Source organism: Barbus barbus (genome assembly GCF_936440315.1).
Source record: "Barbus barbus genome assembly, chromosome: 48".
NCBI classification, from domain to species: domain Eukaryota; kingdom Metazoa; phylum Chordata; class Actinopteri; order Cypriniformes; family Cyprinidae; genus Barbus; species Barbus barbus.
The window spans coordinates 7,990,514-8,013,573 of record NC_136726.1 but is presented as its reverse complement, the minus strand read 5'-3'; the positions used below and the strand labels follow the sequence as shown (position 1 = coordinate 8,013,573).

The 23,060-nt window shown below is 37.3% G+C and overlaps 1 protein-coding gene across 1 annotated transcript in view; it reads right to left on the bottom strand.

Moving 5' to 3' along the window:
- The window catches only part of LOC306866309 (dual oxidase 1-like), a gene marked incomplete at its 5' end in the record, with an annotated part of 31,528 nt that continues 8,468 nt past the window's right edge, over positions 1 to 23,060 (bottom strand). The window contains 26 exons of the mRNA XM_079411409.1: positions 1 to 501; positions 1,699 to 1,827; positions 1,981 to 2,136; positions 3,052 to 3,210; positions 5,132 to 5,364; positions 6,402 to 6,555; positions 6,933 to 7,060; positions 7,168 to 7,217; positions 8,356 to 8,455; positions 8,783 to 9,013; positions 9,167 to 9,345; positions 11,417 to 11,494; positions 11,579 to 11,645; positions 11,752 to 11,912; positions 12,087 to 12,180; positions 13,901 to 14,114; positions 14,210 to 14,395; positions 14,480 to 14,682; positions 14,777 to 14,890; positions 15,567 to 15,707; positions 15,796 to 15,914; positions 18,552 to 18,727; positions 18,873 to 19,039; positions 19,121 to 19,223; positions 20,584 to 20,674; positions 21,023 to 21,119. Coding sequence (XP_079267535.1) covers positions 379 to 501; positions 1,699 to 1,827; positions 1,981 to 2,136; positions 3,052 to 3,210; positions 5,132 to 5,364; positions 6,402 to 6,555; positions 6,933 to 7,060; positions 7,168 to 7,217; positions 8,356 to 8,455; positions 8,783 to 9,013; positions 9,167 to 9,345; positions 11,417 to 11,494; positions 11,579 to 11,645; positions 11,752 to 11,912; positions 12,087 to 12,180; positions 13,901 to 14,114; positions 14,210 to 14,395; positions 14,480 to 14,682; positions 14,777 to 14,890; positions 15,567 to 15,707; positions 15,796 to 15,914; positions 18,552 to 18,727; positions 18,873 to 19,039; positions 19,121 to 19,223; positions 20,584 to 20,674; positions 21,023 to 21,119 — 3,653 coding nt within the window. The 3' untranslated portion in view covers positions 1 to 378. The remainder of the gene's footprint in view (positions 502 to 1,698; positions 1,828 to 1,980; positions 2,137 to 3,051; positions 3,211 to 5,131; positions 5,365 to 6,401; positions 6,556 to 6,932; positions 7,061 to 7,167; positions 7,218 to 8,355; positions 8,456 to 8,782; positions 9,014 to 9,166; positions 9,346 to 11,416; positions 11,495 to 11,578; positions 11,646 to 11,751; positions 11,913 to 12,086; positions 12,181 to 13,900; positions 14,115 to 14,209; positions 14,396 to 14,479; positions 14,683 to 14,776; positions 14,891 to 15,566; positions 15,708 to 15,795; positions 15,915 to 18,551; positions 18,728 to 18,872; positions 19,040 to 19,120; positions 19,224 to 20,583; positions 20,675 to 21,022; positions 21,120 to 23,060) is intronic.

Here is a 23,060-nt window from a genome sequence, read left to right as displayed (position 1 = left end):
GGAATAACACTTCATTTATTCATGATTTGTTAAATACAATGTACATCATTTATATGCACTTTTGCATTCAAAGAGAGAAAAAAATGCATAGTAACTAAAAACACACTAAAAGTGATTCATTTAGCATAACTCCAAAAGATCAGTAATCTGTTTCTTTGTATGAAATTTACCCCTAATATGTTCAGTTTTTAATTTAGCACAACTAATTTGTTGATTGCATTATACAGTAGTTTCATAAGACCTCAACTTTACCAACTAGTAATGGCAACTCAGGCTGTTTAAAATTTAATAATGGACTCCGGACCATTTCAAATGAATCGATATTGATGATTCAGTGATTTGTTGTTAAGTATTTCTTATATGATTCAATCATACAGTCTAGAAGTTCTCATAGTGGTGAACAAAATGTGCCTGGTCACGTTTGTTCATTTGCTGGCAGGCCTTCTCAACATTCTTAGTCAGACCTGGAGGACCACAGCTAAACACGCCCATCTTCTCCACCTTTAACAAAGAAAAATCATCAGTGGTGTACGTGAGGTTGATGCAACTGTCACAATGATCTAATTAAATGACTTCTTAACCTAAAACTTAAAACGACTCCTTTGACAAGATCCCATATGAATCATAGATATTTACTAATACATGAAGATTTAGAAAAATGCAACAGTACATGTCCTACAACTGTAAAGAAAACTATATCTATAACGATAAAGATAACTTTAACAATAAAGATAATAACTATAACGATAACTATTAGGATAACTGTAACGATAAATATAAATTTAACGATAACCATAACGATAAAGATAACTATAACTATAACTAAAAAAATAACTGAATACGATAACTAACTATAACATTAAAGATAACTATAACGATAGAGTAAACTATAAAGATAACTATAACAATAACTGTAACTATAAAGATAACTGTAACAATAACGATAACCATAACGATAAAGATAACTATAACTATAACTACAACGAGAACTATAACTATAACAAAAAAGATAATGATAACTATAAGGACAACTGTAACAATAAAGATAACTTTAACGATAACTATAACAATAACTAGAATGATAACTATAACAATAAAGATAATAAATATAACTATAAGGATAACTGTAACGATAACTGTTACTATGACAATAACTAGAATGATAATTATAACAATAAAGATAATAACGATAGCTATAACTATAAGGATAACTGTAACGATAAAGATAACTAATGATGACTACAGTGATAACTATAATGATAAAGACAGCTATAACGATAAACATAACTATAATAATGACTATAACGATAACTAGAATAACGACTAATAGATAACTACAACAATAACGATAAAGATAATTGTAGCTATAACAATAAAGATAACTATAAGGATAACTATATTAGTGTCCACAACAACACACAATAATCTACTATTATTATAAGTGCATGCTGCAGTTTTGCCATCTCCCACTTTAATGCTCAAGCTGTTTAAGTCTGGTGGATTCTGATTGGCTGTCAATGTTTTATCATTGATCAGCTGGAAAAAATGTTTCTGAAAGATTGTGGTGTAAGCGTTCCTATTCTCATAGAGATAGAATAATTATTAAAAACTTTATAATTATTGTTATAGTTATTGTCCTTGGTGGAGTTTAACGGTAAACTCCAATGCATCTTATATGCTAATTATTTGGCTTCTGACCTCTGGATGAACTTCTTGTAGCGAACTGAGAAAAGCCAAAAAGGGTGGGCGGCCGAAGTGTGTGACGGAGCGCAGGCCGGTGAACAGACTCCTATTCCACACCTTCTGAAAGTGCCGCTCACAGACATACTTGAGAAAGAGAAAGAGGGATGATTTTACACCCAACCAAAACTTCATATCACTTGACCTGCTTTTAATTACGTCACAGTAGTTCAGTGGAACTTACAGGAACCTTATAAACCAACAAAAAAGTTCTTGTTCTCAAATAAACAATGGATTTACTAGCATGGTGGTGCGGAGATCGAATTTCTCAGCCAGCTGTGTGATGTAGATGTGCACAGACACCAGTTCCTGAGTGTCCATGTCCTCCACCTCTCTTATAATGTCAGACACCCACTCGAACTGACGCTGAGTCCGTGTCACCCAGATAAAATACACCTAGAGCCACAATGTTAAGAGTCGTAAAAGACTGAATCATTAATTACAGGACATTGAAAACTTGCATGTTGTAGTGTAGAGGTCTTCTCAGGTCCTAAAATCCGTGCCCAACCCGAATCGACCCGAATCACTTCTTACCCGAACCCGGCGTGCATAAATAATAAAAAAAAAAAGATAAACCCGACCCGAGACAGACCCGATGAAATTAGACCCGAGTCCGACCCGACCGCATTTATTTTCGAACCCGACTGGACACGAACATAAACGGCATTGACGTGTGCACAGCCTGCAGCCCCGCATCGGTCCGGAAAAATCCCAGGGTCCTGCTGACTGATTTGGCCGCTGCTCCATTACTTTCATTCAGTTTATTTACTTATTAGCCTATTACTTTATATTTTTGCCTGCCTGATGGATACATGTTATTTCTGAGTTTGGCTTTCAATTGTAACCAGTGGATCTGAAATATAAACGTGATAGTTTTATATAAATTAAATCGATAGATTAATAAATCATGGATTTGCTAGTTTTGTCTGCAACGTTAGCTACCTCATCTCCGGTGAATGGCTTCTGCACACACAAAAAAAGAAAAGCCTTGCCACGCAGCGTAATTAAGTGAGTGGATTTCCTGATGGATCTCATATCTATAAGGTGGGTTTCTGAGGTTACAAACGTGTTCCTTTTTTATGTGCATTTCTCAAAAATTTACTTAACATGAACGCACAAGTAGGCTACACATCCAGGAAAGTTTAAAAGAATTCGGGTCTAATCAGGTCCATTTGGGAAAAGCACATTAATTTTAATTACCCGAGGCTGCTAATACCGAACCCGACCCATGTCCGAGGCACTCGTAGAAGTTTTGGACCCCAACCCGCTCGGGTCTCGGGTGGACCCGTGAAGACCTCTATTGTAGTGTACCTTTTTGCAGTGAAATTTGAACTTGACTGAAGATTTGAACACCAGGTCTTTTAAGATGGAAGCAAAGGGTGTGACTCCAATCCCAGCGCCCACCAATACTGACACCTCATAGTCTGTCCACTCCTGATGACCCTCCCCAAATGGCCCATCCAGATACAGCTGTGGAGATACAGCAGGGTCAAGCTTTCAAATACTGTTCATTTTATCACAAAATTCACACAATGAAATATAATTTTTACACTCTTAAATGTGGCGCAAACAAGTGACCGAAAAACGGATTAATATATCTGAAAATATATAGCGTTGAATATAATAGTTTTGTCATTAATTTTAACTTCTATACTATGTACCAAATGAGGGGGCTCCCTGTATAGTGTTGTATCGGCAGATATAATTCTAAATAATCGGTTATAGTATAATAATATAGTATTGGTGCATCTCATATACTGTATATATACACTGAACAAAATTATAAACGCAACACTTTTGTTTTTGCCCCCAATTTTCATGAGCTGAACTCAAAGATCTAAGACTTTTTCTATGTACACAAAAGGCCTATTTCTCTCAAATATTGTTCACAAATCTGTCTAAATCTGTATTAGTGAGCACTTCTCCTTTGCCAAGATAATCCATCCACCTCACATGTGTGGCATATCAAGATGCTGATTAGACAGCATGATTATTACACAGGTGTGCCTTAGGCTGGCCACAATATAAGGCCACAGATGTCACAAGTTTTGAGGGAGCATGCAATTGGCATGTTGACTATAGGAATGTCCACCAGAGCGGTTGCCTTTGAATTGAATGTTCATTTCTCTACCATAAGCCGTCTCCAAAGGCGTTTCAGAGAATTTGGCAGTACATCCAACTGGCCTCACAACCGCAGACCACATGTAACCACACCAGCCCAGGACCTCCACATCCAGCATCTTCACCTCCAAGATCGTCTGAGACCAGCCACCCGGACAGCTGCTGCAACAATCAGTTTGCATAACCAAAGAATTTCTGCACAAACTATCAGAAACCGTCTCAGGGAAGCTCATCTGCATGCTCGACGTCCTAAGCGGGCAAATGCTCACAATCGATGGCGTCTGGGACTTTGGAGAGGTGTTCTCTTCACAGATGAATCCTGATTTTCACTGTACGGGGCAGATGATTGCAGTTCATCGTCGTAACCGACTTGAGCGGGCAAATGCTCACAATCGATGGCGTCTGGGACTTTGGAGAGGTGTTCTCTTCACAGATGAATCCTGATTTTCACTGTACGGGGCAGATGGCGTGTATGGCATCGCGTGGGTGAGCGGTTTGCTGACGTTAACGTTGTGGATCGAGTTACCACAGAGATACCGTGACCACAGAGATCCTGAGGCCCATTGTTGTGCAATTCGTCCACAACCATCACCTCATGTTGCAGCATGATAATGCACGGCCCCATGTTGCAAGGATCTGTACACAATTCCTGGAAGCTGAAAACATCCCAGTTCTTGCATGGCCAACATACTCACCGGACATGTCACCCATTGAGCATGTTTGGGATGCTCTGGATCGGCGTATACAACAGCGTGTTCCAGTTCCTGCCAATATCCAGCAACTACGCACAGCCATTGAAGAGGAGTGGACAACCTGATCAACTCTATGCGAAAGAGATGTGTTGCACTGCGTGAGGAAAATGGTGGTCACACCAGATACTGACTGGTTTTCGGACCCCCCCAATACAGTAAAACTGTACATTTTAGAGTGGCCTTTTATTGTGGCCAGCCTAAGGCACACCTGTGCAATAGTCATGCTGTCTAATCAGCATCTTGATATGCCACACCTGTGAGGTGGATGGATTATCTCGGTAAAGCAGAAGTGCTCACTAACACAGATTTAGACAGATTTGTTAACAATATTTGAGAGAAATAGGCCTTTTGTGTACATAGAAAAAGTCTTAGATCTTTGAGTTCAGCTCATGAAAATTGGGGGCAAAAACAAAAGTGTTGCGTTTATAATTTTGTTCAGTGTATATATATAGGGATAACCTAATGCATTCAGGTTTATCTATATCTATATGAACCAAAGACAAACTGGGTCTCCTTGCCTTTGAATATCCTCCAAGCTCCTGGAGTTTCTCAGGGGTGTAGGCCTCTCGGAGTTTGCTAGTCCAGGGTCCCACTGCACGGATATGAAGGCTGAGGGTCTCCTCATGTGGTGCAGAGGTCAGGGTGAAAGGATGGTACTCATCTGTGCCCAGTGCCAGGCATGCAATACGTACCCACTGTCCCGAGCGGTAGACAAAACCTTGTGGACGCTTAAACTCCAGGTAAGTTACATCTGGCAGTTCATAGAAATTGAGAATCAGCTTTGTTATCAGTGCTACTAGTCCACTTTAGAAATGATACTTACCGTAAATAACTGTGCTAGTACATTTCAACTAACTTTCATTTGAGTTTTAGTAGACTGCTTATTTTGTTATTTTAAGGTTAGAATTAGTTAAAGTTCACATGTACAAGCAAAGTTACTTTTAGTCAGTGTTGGGGCTAACACATTTCAAGTAACGCGAGTTACGTTATCAGATTACTTTTTCAAGTAACTAGTAAAGTAACATTACTTTTAAATTTACGAGAAAATATCTGTTACTTTTTCAAAAAAGTAATGAAAGTTACTTAAAAGTAATGCAAGACACCTCTCCTGTCCTCGAGTTGAGAGAAATTGGGAGTAAGTCCAGCGGCACTTCCTTCAAGCTGAGGCTTATTAATTTCACTTTTAATGTGAAAGGGCCTTTACAGTTGCCAAAAACATAACTTTTGGGTTTGTTGTTGTTAAAAATAAATAAACGAGCCCAGTTCAAGTGACAAAAAGTAATAAAAAATAATGTAATGCATTACTTTCGATAAAAAGTAACTATAAGTAACGCAATTAGTTACTTTTTTAATGGATTAATGCAATATTGTAATGGATTACTTTCAAAAGTAACTTTCCCCTACACTGCTTATAATCAGTAGAATGACTATTGGGTGACCATCAACATAAAGTGTTAGCAGATACTAAGCAGACAGTCTACTAATACTCTAATGATTCATAGTTGACATAGTTGCAAAGTTACTTATAGCTAGTAGAATGTCTAAAGTGGACTATAGAAATAAAGCGTTACAAAATTGGTGATTTTAAACATAATCTCATTTTAAAATCAATAAAGTGAGTCCTGAATTTGACTCAAGGTTTCCTATTCTGAGACACCGTATGATTTCACAGCCAGAGCAATTAGAAGTGAACACTTTACAGCACATGACACAGCACTGTGTGCTCAGGCCCTTGGAGACTCTCAGATAAAAGAGCTTTGTGCTGAATCTGCTGAGTGTATTGTCTACCTGAGGGCAGCAGCTCAGCTTTCACCACTGGGATCTCCACTTTCTTCCTGTTGAGGCTGATGAGCTTGTCCAGCAGGAAGAGTAGGCCAGGGGGGATCAGGCAGATATGGAAGCGGGGCTCCTGGAGGAGGGCGTAGCTGCCATGGATCACAGTCTGCCAAATGAGATGAGAGAGAAAGCGAGAAAGTCAGTGTTCACCGTTCCTGTGTCCAGTGTCCCCGCCAGATGTGTAACTTTCAAAATGAAACGAAACAAAGAACAAAACACACACACACAAAACAAACAAACAAAAAATTATTGAGAAAGATTAGTGTTATGAAATACAGACTCTTGTTTTGAAATACAGACAAAGACATTTAATTAAAAAAAAAAAGAATAATTATTCTAATCAATCACTTCTTATAGTTTTTTTATTTGATCTCCCACTGTCTGAATTTCAGCTATATTTCAACTGTTTTTCTTAGTACATAATACTGAAGCTCTAACACTCTATTAAAACTCATAAAATGAACAGGTGTTTTTTTCCTTTACCAGGACATAGACGAGCACATATAGGTGGTGCGTGATCCAGAATCCTCTAAAGCTGATGCGTCTGAAATAGTGCGAGGCGAAGACATACATAAAGGCAAAAATCAACAGCAAAAGAACCCCAGTGAGACCTGAAAGAAAAACAAAACAGAGTGTTACACCAAACACACATCTAGAAAAATAATAAATTTACTCTATAAACTGAATACTGAATATATCAAAACAACATTAAATATACCAGGAACTGTCTTGAAAAACCAGAAGGTCCATTTCATTGGAAGCTCAGACCTGCAAATGACCAACACACAGAATTTTGGACAAGGCTCCTGCACAAGTAGAGTTTCCCAGAGAATATGTTAAGTTTCCATTAAGTTATAAAAATGTTATTTCATTGGCCACGTACACACTGCAAGTTTCAGGAGTGACAACCGCATTTAAATGCAGGAGTGAGTCCCGTAAATTATCGTTCCATGTGTGTACGGAACAGCAGTCACTCTCGCATTTCTAACCATAGCAACATTTTGGCATCTTGCGGGAGTGAAGAAGAATTTAGCAATTTGGTATCTGCCATTTTTTGGCTAAAGACACTTATGTCTGTCAATTTTAACTCAACTACTGCTGATAGACATGCTGTTTTTTGTTTATGCTCGGGAGGCTCCTTTAGAGAGTCTTGCAGTGTTGCCATGTCCTCATATTTCCAAGCACTTGTAGGCATGGTGTTTGGTCTTAGCTTATAAAGATGGGCACTTTATGGAGTTAATAAAGTGGTCTGTTGCGAATTATGTTTTTTTTTTGGTGTTATAAAACAAACGTTTTAGTGGTTTTTGTGCTTGTCCTTGTTTGCTGTTGTTTTTTTCTATGAAGATCTGGCAACACTACCGCAGGGCTCCTGAGCACAACTAGTCCCGTGTCAAAATGTGCTCAGGTTAAGACTTGTTTCACTGTTGTTTTCTTGCATCTCACATACAGACGAAGATACATTTCTGATGCACGTTCAAATACATCATTAGCAACTTGTTGTTCAGTTCAGTTCAGTACACACTGCGTAGAATTTCTGTAAATGCGGTTGTCACTCCCTGTATTTTTCGGGAGTTAATGCGGTTGTTGAATGCGGTTGTCACTCCCGTATTTTAGCGAATTATGTGTGTACAGAACACGATTAAGGAGTAAAAGGTGAACCGACAACCGAATTTAGCTGCAATGTGTACGTGGCCTTAATGTTCTTTGACCATTCAGTTTTTTAAATGATTTAAAAACCTTTTCCATGGTTACACGAACATTCCAGAGAATGTTCCATTCTATCAAAAATTATGGGAAGATTATTTTTGAATGTTCTTAGATCTGAAACAGTCGTGACATTTAAAAATTGTTAGATGAACGTCCAACTAAAACGTTTCATATATCAATCAAGCTTAACATGAATTACCCATTGTTGGAGAGCACTCTAGGAAACAGGCAGGCAAGAATGCTGAGGTCACTGATGCAGAAAATGTAAACGTTGACCACATGACCCAAACTGTGAACAACTGGCACAAAAAAACCCATTAAATAAATAAATAAAATATTACATGAGCACATTTATTAATATAATTGATGTATGACACATCACTTTGAGGAAACGCTACATTATGTAATGGAACTTGAATGAATTTGAATTTGAACAGAATTAGAACCCTGGTAATCAACTGTGATTCACTATAAACTGCACAAATATGTCTTTACACACAAAGTGTTAAAGCATAATTATATGGTGATGTAACATTCTACTGAATAATATCTGTGGTGAAATTCATTTGAAAAGGGAGTTAAGGAAGTTTAAATATTAAATGATAGAGGGACTTTATCTTACTGACCTGAGAGGACAACAGCAGCTATAGCCATGTGACGGTGAAGGTCAATGGCTGCATCGAATGGGATGTATCTGTTAAGAAAAGTCTCCCTGCACATGGTTATCAGGTTACGGCACACAGTGAGGAGCATGTAGGGAAACAGGAAGGAGATGGCGGCTGCAGAACCACGAGACACGAGCACACCCACAATGGAGGTCTCTGGGATGCCACTGGCGTGGGCCTGCAAACTATAATCTACAAACATTGCTAGTAGTTTGTAACCATTAGTGCGGATCTCCAATGTCACAAATTAGGAACAATTCAACATGATCATAAATCAAGTTAGGGCTTAAATATGCACAATACAATATTCAGTGATGAAAAGAGCAAATATAAAGGGACACTTACGGTAGCATCTTTCCAGTGCTAGTCCAGCTGTGATCCCGGATATAATGACAATGCAAGTGATATGTCTTCTGTAGTTTTCTATGAGGCGTTTGAACTGCTGGATCCATTGCTGCACTGGGTTTTTGTTGTAGCGTTCTCTCTGAGGCCTCACATACACCTTTGGGTTGCTTTTTTCAATTCTAAAGAGACATATTACGTTTTAACTAGGGTGGCTTGACAAAAACAACACACCTTTATTGCTTAAACTTGGGTTGGGTTTTTTCCAAAAGGCTACACGGTCACAGGCACAGTTCTTCAGCCTGCACTGATTCAGGTGACTGTGCCACAATTTGTTTCTACATATGTGTCTAGCTAGTTGGTAGGTTAGACAGACAGATGGATACTAACTACATAGTTATCTATCTGGCTGTCTTTCTATCTGTTTAGGTATCCATCTGTTTTTATGTATATCTAACTCACAGTCATTAACTAATTAGATAGACAGGTAAGATAACTAACAAGATAGAAAGACAGCCATATAGCTGTCTTATAACTACACTCTTAAAAATAAAGGTGCTTCACGATGCCATAGAGCAGGGATAGGCAATTTCGGTCCTGGAGGGCCGGTGTCCTGCAGAGTTTAGCTCCAACCCTAATCAAACACACCTGAAGAAGCTAATCAATGTCTTCAAGATCACTACAAAGTTACAGGCAGGTGTGTTTGATTAGGGTTGGAGCTAAACTCTGCAGGACACCGGCCCTCCAGGACCGAAATTGCCTATCCCTGCCATAGAGGAACCTTTTTGTCTAAATGGTTCCATAAAGAACCTTTATCATCTGAAAAAGGTAAAAAAAAAAGGTAAGGAAGAGATGGTTCTTTAAAGAACCTTTGAATGGTTCTTTGTGGAACCAAAAATGGTTCTTCTATGGCATCACTTCAAGAACCTTTTGAAGCACCTTTATTTTTAAGAGTGTAACTATACAGAGAAACAGCCAGATAGTTAACCCAAGTTTGAGAAATAAATAGAAAGAAAGACAGTCAGGTAGAAAACTAGTCAATACATAACTAACCAATCGACAGACAGGTGAATAATGAACTAATTAGACCAAAAAGAGAGCTGGATAAGTAACTAATAAACAGGCAGGTGGATAACTAACTAGATAGAAAGACAAGCCGATAAATAACTAAATATTTAGACAGACAGACATCTGGACAAATAAATAACTAGACAGAAAGACAGCCAGTCAGATAACTAATTAGATAAACTGACAGGTGGACGACTAAATAACTAGATACAAAAACAGCCAGACAGACAGATAACTAACCAGACAGAAAGACAACCAGAGATATAACTAATTATATAGACTGACAGATGGATAACTTACAAACTAGATAGAAACACAGAATAGTAACTAATTAGACAGACAGTTATAAAGTACAGACAGGTGAGTAATTAAACTAAACATAAAGTCAGCCAGATAGATAACTAACTTGAGAGACGGACAGGTGGATAACTAAATAACTAGACAGAAAAAATACAGCCAGACAGATAACTAACCAGACAGAAAGACAGCCAGAGAGAAAATAGACAGACAGATTACTAACAAACTAGTCTATCCATTTGTATGTCTAGTTAAATATCTGTATTCTTGTCTGTCTAGTTCAGGGATTTCCAAACTCAGTCGTAGCTCTAACAGTTTAGCTCTACCTTGCCTGGAAGTTTCTAGTATACCTAGTAAGACCTTGATTAGCTGGTTCAAGTGTTTTTAATTAGGGTTGGAGCTGAACTCTGCAGGACAGAGAACCTCCAGGAGGAGGATTGACAACCCTAGTCTTGTTAGTTATTAGACTGTCTGCCTATTTAGTTAGGTAACTGTCTGCAATTGCATAGTAACAGCCTCCCAAACGCCTACAACTTAAAATCAATGTGGTTACTATTGTACAGGTCATCTCCACTCACATTGCCTTCATAATATGCAAAAATCTAGTTATTTCTGCTACTGCATTAGCCTGTTTAATTTTATCACAGTCAACTAAAGACTATGACGTTCAAAGCGAAACCTGACCAATATTACGTCACAGAATGGCATCACTTCCCGCAAATACTGATTGCCACATTTCTCAATAGCCAACAAATGACGGGTTTCACAAAGGCTTAAATCTAACCCTAGCTGAGCTCCTAATGACCATACACATGTCAGAACACGTTACATAATGCTGCACATGCTCTAAAATGGCCATTGCAGAGATATTATACATTAACGTCTCACTTCTTGGTCTGTCTTTGACGAAGTTCCTGGTCTTGCTCTTCCTCAGGCCTGTTAGTAATCTCTTCCATGGCTGAAGAACTACAGAGGAAATCAAAAACAACTTTAGCTGTATTACTGTGTACTCATTTAGAATGAGTTTCATGTTATATAACTTTTCTTTACCTATTTTTCTTAATGAAAGATACTCGGTGTTGTCTGGATAGTTTTTTCTTACCAAGTACTTCCATGCCTGGGAATACATGAACAACAGTTTCAAAGTAAAATGCCTCTGTGTTGGATGAAGTAAAAAATATAGTGACATGGGGGATTAGACCATAAAGAAAAATATCCTTAACCTTTAATATTGAACTGAGCTGAATGGTCTCGCAGCAGAAAGTGAAAGTCCTCCCAGGAGAAGGAATCTTTGTTGTAAAGACCAGCTGCCTGAAGCATAGCTGCTATACCATCATCAGCCTGACTCTTAGATAAAGCACTTCCAGAGATATCAATGAAAGACCTGCACAAGACAAGAGGAAAAACTGATTAGAAGAAAGAAGAAATCCTTCAGAGGATTTATTGAAGTGTAAAAGTATAATATGAATCTCAAATTTCTGATTATTATCAAGAAATCTTTGCACAAAACACTTTTGTTCTCTACAAGGCTCAAAAACAAACAAACATAAGAACTGACCTGAGTAAGGAAGTGAACTCTTCCTTGGACAAGAAGCCATTTTCTTTAATGTCATGCATTGAAAACAGAAGCTTAGACTTCTCCTCGGGGGTACCTGGATTTGAAAGCCAAAAACAGCAAACACCGTAACACTCTTACCAACACAAAAGTAACACCATAACACTGTAAAACTGTAACATTCTAACAACACAAGGTTACTTTGTAACATTGTAATGCTGCAACACTGTAAAACTGTAACATCCTAACAAGATAGCAAGGTGATTTTATAGCATTGTAACATGCTAATACTGTAATGTTGTAACATCATGTAACAACAATGAAACAAGGTAACTTTGTAGAATTGTAACATAAAACTATAACATTGTAACATCATTACACTGTAAAAATGTAAAACTGTAATATCCTAACAATGTCATTTTGTAGCGTTGTGAGATTGTAATATTGTAATACTGTAAAACTGTAAAAGTGTAACATCCTAATAATGTAACAAAGTAGCTTAGTAGCATTGTAATATTGTAAAACTAACATTCTAACACTAACATTAGCTTCATTCAAACTGTTAGCCCAAAACTGATTTTGTGCATATCTGGAGGGAATCTGATTTGAATAACTGACTGTACACAAAGTGTATCGCAACTATTCAGATCCAATTTATGTGTCCAGAAGAGCTCCGTTTTACGGAATTTGCATTGGTTTCTATGGCAATGCTACTGTGTTGTTATGCCTATGCTAAAAACAACAATAACAGCAATACAGTTTGCAATGCAGATGTTGTCTTACGACATGACAACATTGCCGGCGCGGCTGGATTATATATCATCTTCTAAGGCAGCGGCAGAAACGCAGGAGGCTGCCTGTTGGATTCAAAACTCAAAGAGGTGTGTATACTAGCCATATATAGTCTTTTCTCGCTTGATTTGTAGTTCGCAACAACAAGCTTGTTTCTGCAAAGACGTTTATTATGTTTTCTACAAAAACGTCTGACGTATTTACGTTTTACGTGGTGTGAAAACTTGAAAAAACTACGCTAAATACAATCTGACCGGTCAGATTGAAATGGATTTCCAGGAATGTGATTTTTAGTCGTGACGTATTGTCAAGTATGGTGACCCATACTCGAAATTGGTGCTCTGCGTTGAACCCATCCAAGTGCACACACACAGCAGTGAGTAGTGAACAAATGCACACACACACACACCGTGAACACACACCCGGAGCAGTGGGCAGCCATGCTGCGGCGCCCGGGGAGCAGTTGGGGGTTCGGTGCCTTGCTCAAGGGCACCTCAGTCGTGGTATTGAGGGTGGAGAGAGCACTGGACATTCACTCCCCCCACCTACAATTCCTGCCGGCCGGGGACTCGAACTCGCAACCTTTCGATTACGAGTCCGACTCCCTAACCATTAGGCCACGACTTCCACGATTTTATGTAGTTCATTGCCATTCAGACTATCTAAATATGATTTCAATTGGATTTGCATAAAAATTGGATTTGGGTTGACAGTCTGAACGAGGCTATTGGAACGCTGAGAAATTTTAAAACGGTAACATTCTAACAATGTAAATTTGCAGCATAGTAATATTCGTTGTAACACTGTAAAATGGCAAAACATCCTAACAACATAAAAAGGTAACTTTGCAGCATTGTAATACTATAACACTGTAACATCAGTAACAAGGTAACAACAAGGTAACTTTGTTGCACTGTAACATTTCAACATTTTAACACTAACTTTGTAGTATTTTAAAATGGTGATATTTTAACAAAATATAAGGAAACACTGCACTGCAATACAAAAGATTTGAACAACCTCACCTGTCATGAAAATGACAATAACATCCAGGAACTCCTGAAACGAAAGGTATCCGTTACCGTCCTTGTCAGCCAGTGTGAACATGGACTCTACAAAGAGCGAGTCAGGCTTCAGACCGAGCACGCTGGCAAATTCAACTCGTGTGAGCTCACACTGTAAAGCTTCTCTGGTCCTATTGCTCAAGTCTCCTGCATCACTTTTATCAATGTCCAAGACCTGGAGTCAAAAAACACATGTATGATGTTACTACACAACTTTGTGACACGACTTTTTAGACAAAATGACCTTGAAGAGACATCAGAAACTCTTACCTTTGAAAAAGCATGCTTGAAGAACGTCTCCACAATCTTTTCCCTCTGTGCTCTGCTCACTGCATCTCTGAGAATCTCTTTCTCACTAATTTCCTTTACAGTTAGACTCTGAATTCTGCCCTCCAGCTCAGAGCGCAGGTAACCCAGGAACTTTGACCTCTGACCAACGTCCTCAAAGAACAAAACCTTTTGGACAGAAACCCAGCATGTTAAAGCCTCATTGAGCATTAGTTGAATGATGGCAACAGACTGAACTACCAAAATTCCTACCAGATCATACTCTTTGGGGATCTTCAAGAGTAGAGCACGATGCTGATGGTCATTAGATATTAACACATCGAGGTGGTCTTGATTGTCCAAGCTGTGAGAACTGAGAAGAGACCCGTTCTCATCAAAGGTCTGGAGTACTGTTTTCTCGTTGAACGCAAGTGCAACTTGTCGGGGTGCAGTATTGTGCCCCAACCACTCTTTGGCTGAACAAAAAAGTGAAATGCAATGACAGAAATTAATAAACTCATTTTCATTGACATTTCAGACCAATGTGACACTACATGTGATATTACTGACCAATAGTTTCATGTGCAGGTTTCTTGTCTGTGGTGGAACCTCTAAGCTTCTTTTGGAATCGTTTGTATCTGGCTGTCCGGACATGAGCAACTACACAAGCTACTATGTAGCTTACTGTCGAGAGATCAACATTTCATTCTTTTTTAAACAAAATATAAAAAAAATTATGAAAATACATCATTATTGTTATATAGAAATGCTATGATTTATATAAAATGCTATGTATAAAATACTAAAAAATAATTTAAATAATGTTGTTATATATTTTTACTATACAACAAGTATAACATTCCAATCTTTTTTAAACAAAATATAAACAATAATGAAAATACATAATTATTATTATCTAAAAATAGAATTATTCATATAAAATGCTATATATAAAAGTACTCTTATATAAAATTCTAATAAATAATACTATTTTTAATACTATTATCTAATAAATAACAGTACTATTTATTTGAATTATTTTAAATGTAAAAGTTCCCACAAAGTTCCATTCCAATATGTTTTTGTAAAAAAAGATTAAAAACCATAAAAATATATAATTATTATTATATAAAATAATATTATTATAATATAATATTATAATATAAATATCTAATAATTTTTTTTTTGTGATTTAATAATGAATGCATTAAACAAACAAACAAACAAACAAACAAACAAACAAACAAACAAACATTTATAATTCTAAATCATGATGCAGTTGTCTGTAAATATATGAAACTGTAAATGTAATAATTACATTTCTTTACAGCACACACAAAAAATGATGAATGACACTGACCAACAGGAAACAGGAAAAGTACTACCACCGTTACGCCAAACCCAGCCTTGCTGCTGTTGTCAAAGTAACTCATAGAGGAGGCCTTTGTACAGGGGTGAAGATCGGAGGATGTGATTGGCTGAGGCTGGGGGCAGGGATCACCTGCACAAAAATCCCAATATAAACACATTACGGCTTTATAATATGATTTTGTTGTGGAATATGTTGGTGCATGTGGGTTGCTTATTACCGTTCACCCAGAAGAACACATTCTTTTGAATGTCACCCTCCTCTGCACTGGTGACGTCCAGAAGGACATCATGAAATGTGGTGTTACGTATGGCTTGGATCTCCTCCTCAGTGAACAACCTGACAGGAAGAATATCTTTCAGTATTTAGTGTGCTCATCTGACCAAACTGACATGGCTGTTTTTGAAAAAATTCTTTTTGACATATAATAGGTCATCGTACTATAGAACCATCCTGCAAGGCCCAGTCCCAATTCTCTTTCATACCCCTTCACCTACCCCTACACCTACCCTTTAACCTTATCCCTTGAAACAGAGTGTCAAGGAGTAAGGTTGAAATGGGACACCACACCACTACTATACTGTTACATGTCATCTAGCTCCTATAATACACACACTTATACTGGTGTGCATTAGAGCCTTACCACTCTATATTAATATGCTGCTTACTGACACACACACACACACACACACACCGGAGATTGCGGAGCTCACACATCCAGAAGCAAAGAAACTTGTCAATGCTCCCCAGTGACTTTTATTAATAACATAGTTTAAATGCTGAATCGCTACATTATATTTTCCAGCAACAAGAGGATAAAAATCGCTGTTTTTGAAGTAAACTGGCTCATTGTAAAGAGAGATGCACAGACGCATGTACAGTACATGCAACTTTCAACTTTCATGCAACAATATTTGAGAAAAAGGTTTAGCGATTTCTAATAATTGGGGGACTAGCCCCCCTCAATATCTATGGTGGTTATCGCCCTGATCAGACATGAAAATATGTTGTGGCACTATCGTGCAGTCAATAATTATTTAACGTTAGCAAACTTTAGTGATTTTTTTGCAATAATTTCTTTGAATAACATGAACGTAAATATGAACACACGATTGAATGTAACATAAAACAAATGATTACTTTTCATTAAAATCTTTATTAATACTAAAAATGTTTACATTTATGGGTCTTTTTGTTTGCTCGGGCAGCCTGTTGCCGCTGTAGCTGGTTTACGCTGAGATAATTTTCATTCGTTTGAAGTGTGGTCTTGAAAAATGTCTGTCTGGCTCTTCCCCCTATCCCTACCCCTCCAACCAAAAGAGAATCGAGACACCTCTACCCCTTCACGTGAACGTAAGTGTAGGGGTAAGGGGTAGAAATGGGATTGGGCCTAAGTTTAGAACTCAAATTTTCTCGTTAGTAAAATAGCGTGTATTGAAGGAAGTCTGTCAAAATGACAGCGTTTGGAATGTATGACTCTATGATGTAACATAGGGGTGTCCCCGACTAAGGATTTTCAAAGTCGAATCGGGATTTTCGAATCTTGCCAATAGTCGACTGATAGTCTAATCATATGTTGGGGGCGGGGCAAAATACATTACCAAGAGTCAAGTCAGACATTCAACAGTCATAATAAATAACGTTAACACACAGGGAAAATGTGTAACGGACGCCTCGCAGATACAAAAAAATGTTTTATGATTTGATAATAAAAAAAAATAGCATTAAACGTCAGCTAAACCCTATAATTCACAACAATTTTTACAACAGTGCTCTCATTATAATGCCTGTGTCAGTTTGAGTCGTGTTAAAGATTTAAATCCCTGCCGCCAAGATGCTCCTCTGTCGATCACAGATTATGGAAAGTGAAACTTAAATCTATAGGGGTGGCTGGATTTATTCACGCATGTTAAAATATTTATTTAAAGCTTCTTTCTTTTCAGATTCGTATTTACAGCATTATCTTAATAGGCTGTATATTAACTTAATGGGAGAAAACCGGTAGTTCTATGTGAAATCAGACATTGAGCATCGCCATATAGCCAAAATGGCATGATCATAAAACCCTGCGAATATTTGACTGTGAGATTGGGAGTTGAATCAGGCTCCGCCTATAGAAGCATCGAATCGTCGACTATTCGGGGTCACCCCTAATGTAACATTGTGGATAAGCACCGCCTCCGCAGAAGAAGATCAACACCTGCTTCTACATCACTGCCTGTTAAACCCCGCCCACCAATTTGCGCATGTAGTGTTTGCGAGAGAGGTGAACGCACAGGTCTACGCAGAAACCAAATGAATAAAGATGGCTCTGAAGACAACAAGATGATGTGCAGTGCCAAGTTGTGGAAAAACAGTGTTTGCATTGCCTTCCTTCTGATCCCAACGTAAGGAAAGAGTGGATGAACTTTATTTTTAATGAAGATCCAGACCGTGTCAGTAAGAACTCGGTCCTTTGTTCACTTAATTTTACCACAGATTAATTTACAAACAAGGCACAATACAACACAGGATTTTCAAAAAGATTGAAATTCAAAGAGGATGCTGTGCCAATAGTAATGTCGCAACACAAGTGTGAGTAACTGTTTATGTAACTGATTATGTGATCCCTATTGCTTTTGTAACTTCTTTCAGGTTATTTGATATGTATTGAATTATTTATGCGTTTTTGACCTAAATCACAGCAGGGCCCATCTATGAGGAATGTACAGTACGCTGTCAAACATACACAACTATATAGCCAATCATAGCAGTTTACTTCCGTTTACTTCCAAGTCTAAAATCCGCCACGCCTATTCAAACAGAGCGTTCTGGTCAAAAACAAGACAGAAAATATCCTATTAATTCTAAATTGTGTTTTTTGATGTAAAAATCTTGATAACATTATAAGTGGACCTCAGAGAATAGTACAAAATGAAAAAAAAACAAAGGCAGTTCATGACCCCTTTAAGTAATCGTCAAAGGAAAATGTCCCACCCATTTTGTTTGTTCTCAAACCAGAAGCGGTCAGCGTTCCTTAAGCGCTCAAACTGGTCCAGGATGATGGTGGAAAACACTGGACCTGGATCCCCTTGTGATTCTAGTAGTCCGCCCACAAATAGATCTAGTCTGGAGGTATCATTCTCATATAACTCTGCAAGCTCCCTTAACAACTGAAAATCAGTGAAAAGAGTAAAACAAAAAACAAACAGAACATTACAAACTAGTTTTTTGCATTATCTGAAGAATAAGTGGTTGGGTAATGTGCATTCTGGGTATTTGTTATTGAGCGATTCTTGCTAATGGCTGTAAGAGCACCTGTGTGTTATTCAGTTTAGGATTGATCTCGTCCCAGCTGTTGACCGGCCGCATGTTAAGGCTCTCTCTGATCTGGTTATAACTGGGCAGCCCAAAATCACGCCCCCTCTGTATGGTCAAAGCCACTGCATCAGAGCGTGAGAACCGCATGGGCCCGTACATGTAGTCTATTGGAGAAAAGGAATAGAGAAGATGTGTTAAACAGCAGATCTCTTTGATGTCATTAAATGAATTGGAAAAAATCTAACCTCTCAAATCCTCCACAATGATGTTGTCCTCTCGCTCAGCGATCTGAGAAGCCATGCCCATTATTAGCTCATCTACATCCTGACTGGACTGCAGGTTTGGATTCTAAAATATATACAGGTGCATCTCAAAAAATTAGAATATCGTGAAAAACTTTCATATATATTTTATATTCATAACATGTAAAGTAAGACATTTCAAAAGTGTTTTTGTTTTAATTTTGATGATTAGAGCTTACAGCTCATGAAAGTCAAAATCAGTATCTCAATATATTAGAATATTTATATTTGAGTTTCATTAAACGACCATCTCTGCAGTATAAATTCTGGGTATCTCTTGTTATTTGAAACCACAATAATGGGGAAGACTGCTGACTTGGCAATGATCCAGAAGATGAACATTGACGCCCTCCACAAAGAGGGTAAGTCACAGAGGGTCATTACTGAAAGCTGTAGCTGTTCACAGAGTGCTGTATCAAAGCATATTAAATGCAAAGTTGACTGGAAGGAAGAAATTGGGTAGGAAAAGGTGCACAAGCAACAGGGATGACCGCAAGCTTGAGAATACTGTCAAGTAAAGCTGATTCAAACACTTGGGAGATCTTCACAAGGAGTGGATTAAAGCTGGAGAGTCAGTGCATCAAGAGTCTCCACGCTCAGATGTCTTCAGGAAAAGGGCTACCAAGCCACTTCTGAACCAGAGACCACGTCAGAAGTGTCTTACCTGGACTAAAGAGAAAAAGAACTGAACTGTTGCTCAGTGGTCCAAAGTCCTCCTTTTCAGATAAATTTAAATTTTGCTTTTCATTTGGAAATCAAGGTGACCTGAACCCCATATAGAATCTATGGGATATTTTCAAGAGAAAGATGAGAAACAGTCGATCCAACAACCCAGACGAGCTGAAGACTCAATAGTGCCTCATCAGTTCCACAGGCTGATCGCTTCCATGCCATTCCTCACTGATGCTGGAGTTTGTGCTAAAGGAGCCCTGACCAAGTATTGAGTGCAGAAATGAACATACTTTAAAGAACTTGAACTTTTCTGCTTTGCAAATCCTTTTTTTGATTGATCTTAAGAAATATTCTAATATTTTGAGATACTGGATTTTGACTTTCATGAGCTGTAAACTCTAATCATCAAAATTAAAACAAAAAAACTTTTGAAATGTTTTACTTTACAGGTAATGAATCAAAAATATATTTCATATTATTACATATTTCATATTATAATTTGATAGTAATTTTGAAAAGGTATTTCTAAACAAAAATGTAATTTTTATATATATATATATATATATATATATATATATACATACACATACATACATACATATATATATATATGTGTGTAAAATATAGAAATTCTTTAGGATAAAATCAGTCAAAATTTTAGTAAAGCCAATATGTTTAAAATTGTAATAATATGGTTGCATAATCCAAACCAAACCCCGTTTATCATGACTCACATTTCGGCTCCAGAAGGTGTTGCATAAACGCAGGCCAGGAGATTTACTTGCATCGTTGTTCACAGCACTTTTGTAGTGACACGTCCTGTTTCTGAATCCCCAAAATCACAAGTCCGCACAATTTTAGGTACAATTGAGGATTTTATATGTACACTACCATTTGAAAGTGCGGGATCAGTTATTTATTGTATATATATATATTCAAATAGAAAACAGTTATTTTAAATTGTAATAATATTTCACAAAAAAATTCAACCTTGGTGAGCATTCGAGACTTCCTACCGACCCCAAACTTTTAAACGGCAGTGTGACTATTACATTTTAATAGAAATTCTTGAATATTACTATGTCAACAGCAACAATTAAAATAAATTCAATTTTAAAATTTTAAAAAGGCTTTCAACTGATCAGTTTTACAAAAGTGATTTGAGAAATGTACCTTTTATATACACCAGGTGGTGCAAGAGTCAGCCCAAACCTCACAGCAGCAGCTTCAAACTCAGCAGAGATCCCTGGATCAACGTATTTCTGATAACCTGCAGAAAGACAGTGCTGTGTGATTCAGCTCATAATATATATTCCATTATTAGTTCATATTTTTCACTAACCACTGTGAACAGTACTGCACTCAGCAGAAATCACAGACTTGGCATCTGTTAACCTGTAATCACGTAGATGCCAACGACGTGCTGTCAACTGCAAAGCCAACTGCATTTTACGCAAACCATGAGAGAGATTTGAACAGACCACAGGTTAGTCAATCTTTTGACTTGTGGCATAAAGTCTGCTCACGTCTGCCCACAATCACTCACTTTTTTGTTCAATATACCAAAATAATAGACTAGTAACTTTATATTAAATATCTGTAAAGTGGAATATTCTGTTTGGCCTGCAGATATTAAATATCAGGATATTAATACCATTTTGCAACATCAACAAGGCTATTTTCTATGTATGTTACAAAAACTTGTATAATAAATGTTGCTTCTTTAGTAAAACCATGATAATATATGTGTGTATATGTCTGTATATATATATATATATATATATATATAAACACACACACACACACATACATATATATATATACAGTATATATATATACAGTTCCCTCCACAACTATTGGAACAGTAAGGCCAAGTCCTTTATTTTTGCTGTAGACTGAAAATATTTGGGTTTGACATCAAAAGATGAATATGAGATGAGAGATTAATATTTATTTACAGGTATTTTCACCTGGATCTGATAAACAACTTAGAAGATAGCACCTTTTGTTTGAACCCACCCATTTTTCATGTTACCAAAAGTATTGGAACAGATAGAATTAACAGATTAAAGTGAAAAAGACTTAATATTTAGTTGCAAATCCTTTGCTTTCAATAACTGCATCAAGCCTGTGACCCATTGACATCACCAAACTTTTGCATTCTTCTTTTGTGATGCTTTTCCAGGCTTTCGCCTCTTTCAGTTTTGGGGGGTTACTCCCTTCAGTCTCTTCTTTAGCAGGTAAAATGCAGACTCTACAGGGTTTAAGTCTGGAGATTGACTTGGCCAGTCTATAACCTTCCACTTCTTGCCCCTGATGAACTCCTTTGTTGTTTTGGCACTATGTTTTGGGTCATTATCTTGCTGCATGATGAAGGATCTCCCAATCAGTTTGGTTGCATCTTTCTGTAAATTGTCAGACAAAATATTTCTGTAGACTTCTGAGTTAATTTTGCTGCTGCCATCATGTGTTACATCATTAATGAAGATTAATGAGCCTGTCCCAGAAGAAGCGATGAAAGCCCAAGCCATTACATTACTTGTGTAATGTGTACTATAATGTACACCTGTGTACACTGTGTTTCAGATGAGCTTGTATGTTTGGGATCATGAGCAGATCCTTTCTTTCTCCAAACTTTAGCCTTTCAATCACTTTGGTCCATAAAATGAGTCCATAAAACCTTGTCATGTTGGTTACACGTCTAACTAACTATAGTTTTATATATAAATGCAGTCTGCACGGATCTGAAACTGAGCGCAGACATTCAGTGCTATTTATTGTTTGAATAATCAATTAATAAGACACACCAGGGCAACAAAACACACCTGTCAGTCACATGATCCAATACTTTTGGTAACATGAAAAATGGGTGGGTTCAAACAAAAGGTGCTATCTTCTAAGTTGTGTATCAGATCCAGATGAAAATACCTGTAAATAAAAAATGAAATGTTAATCTCTCATCATATATTCATCTTTTGATGTTAAACCCAAATGTTTTCAGTCTACAGCAAAAATAAAGGAATTGCCCTTACTGTTCCAATACTTTTGGAGGGCACTGTATATATATATATATATAAATATATATATATATATATATACATACACACACACATACATATATACATATATATATTAGTGCTGTCAAATGATTAATCGCGATTAATGGCATCCAACATAAAGATGTTTGTTTACATAATATATGTATGTGTGC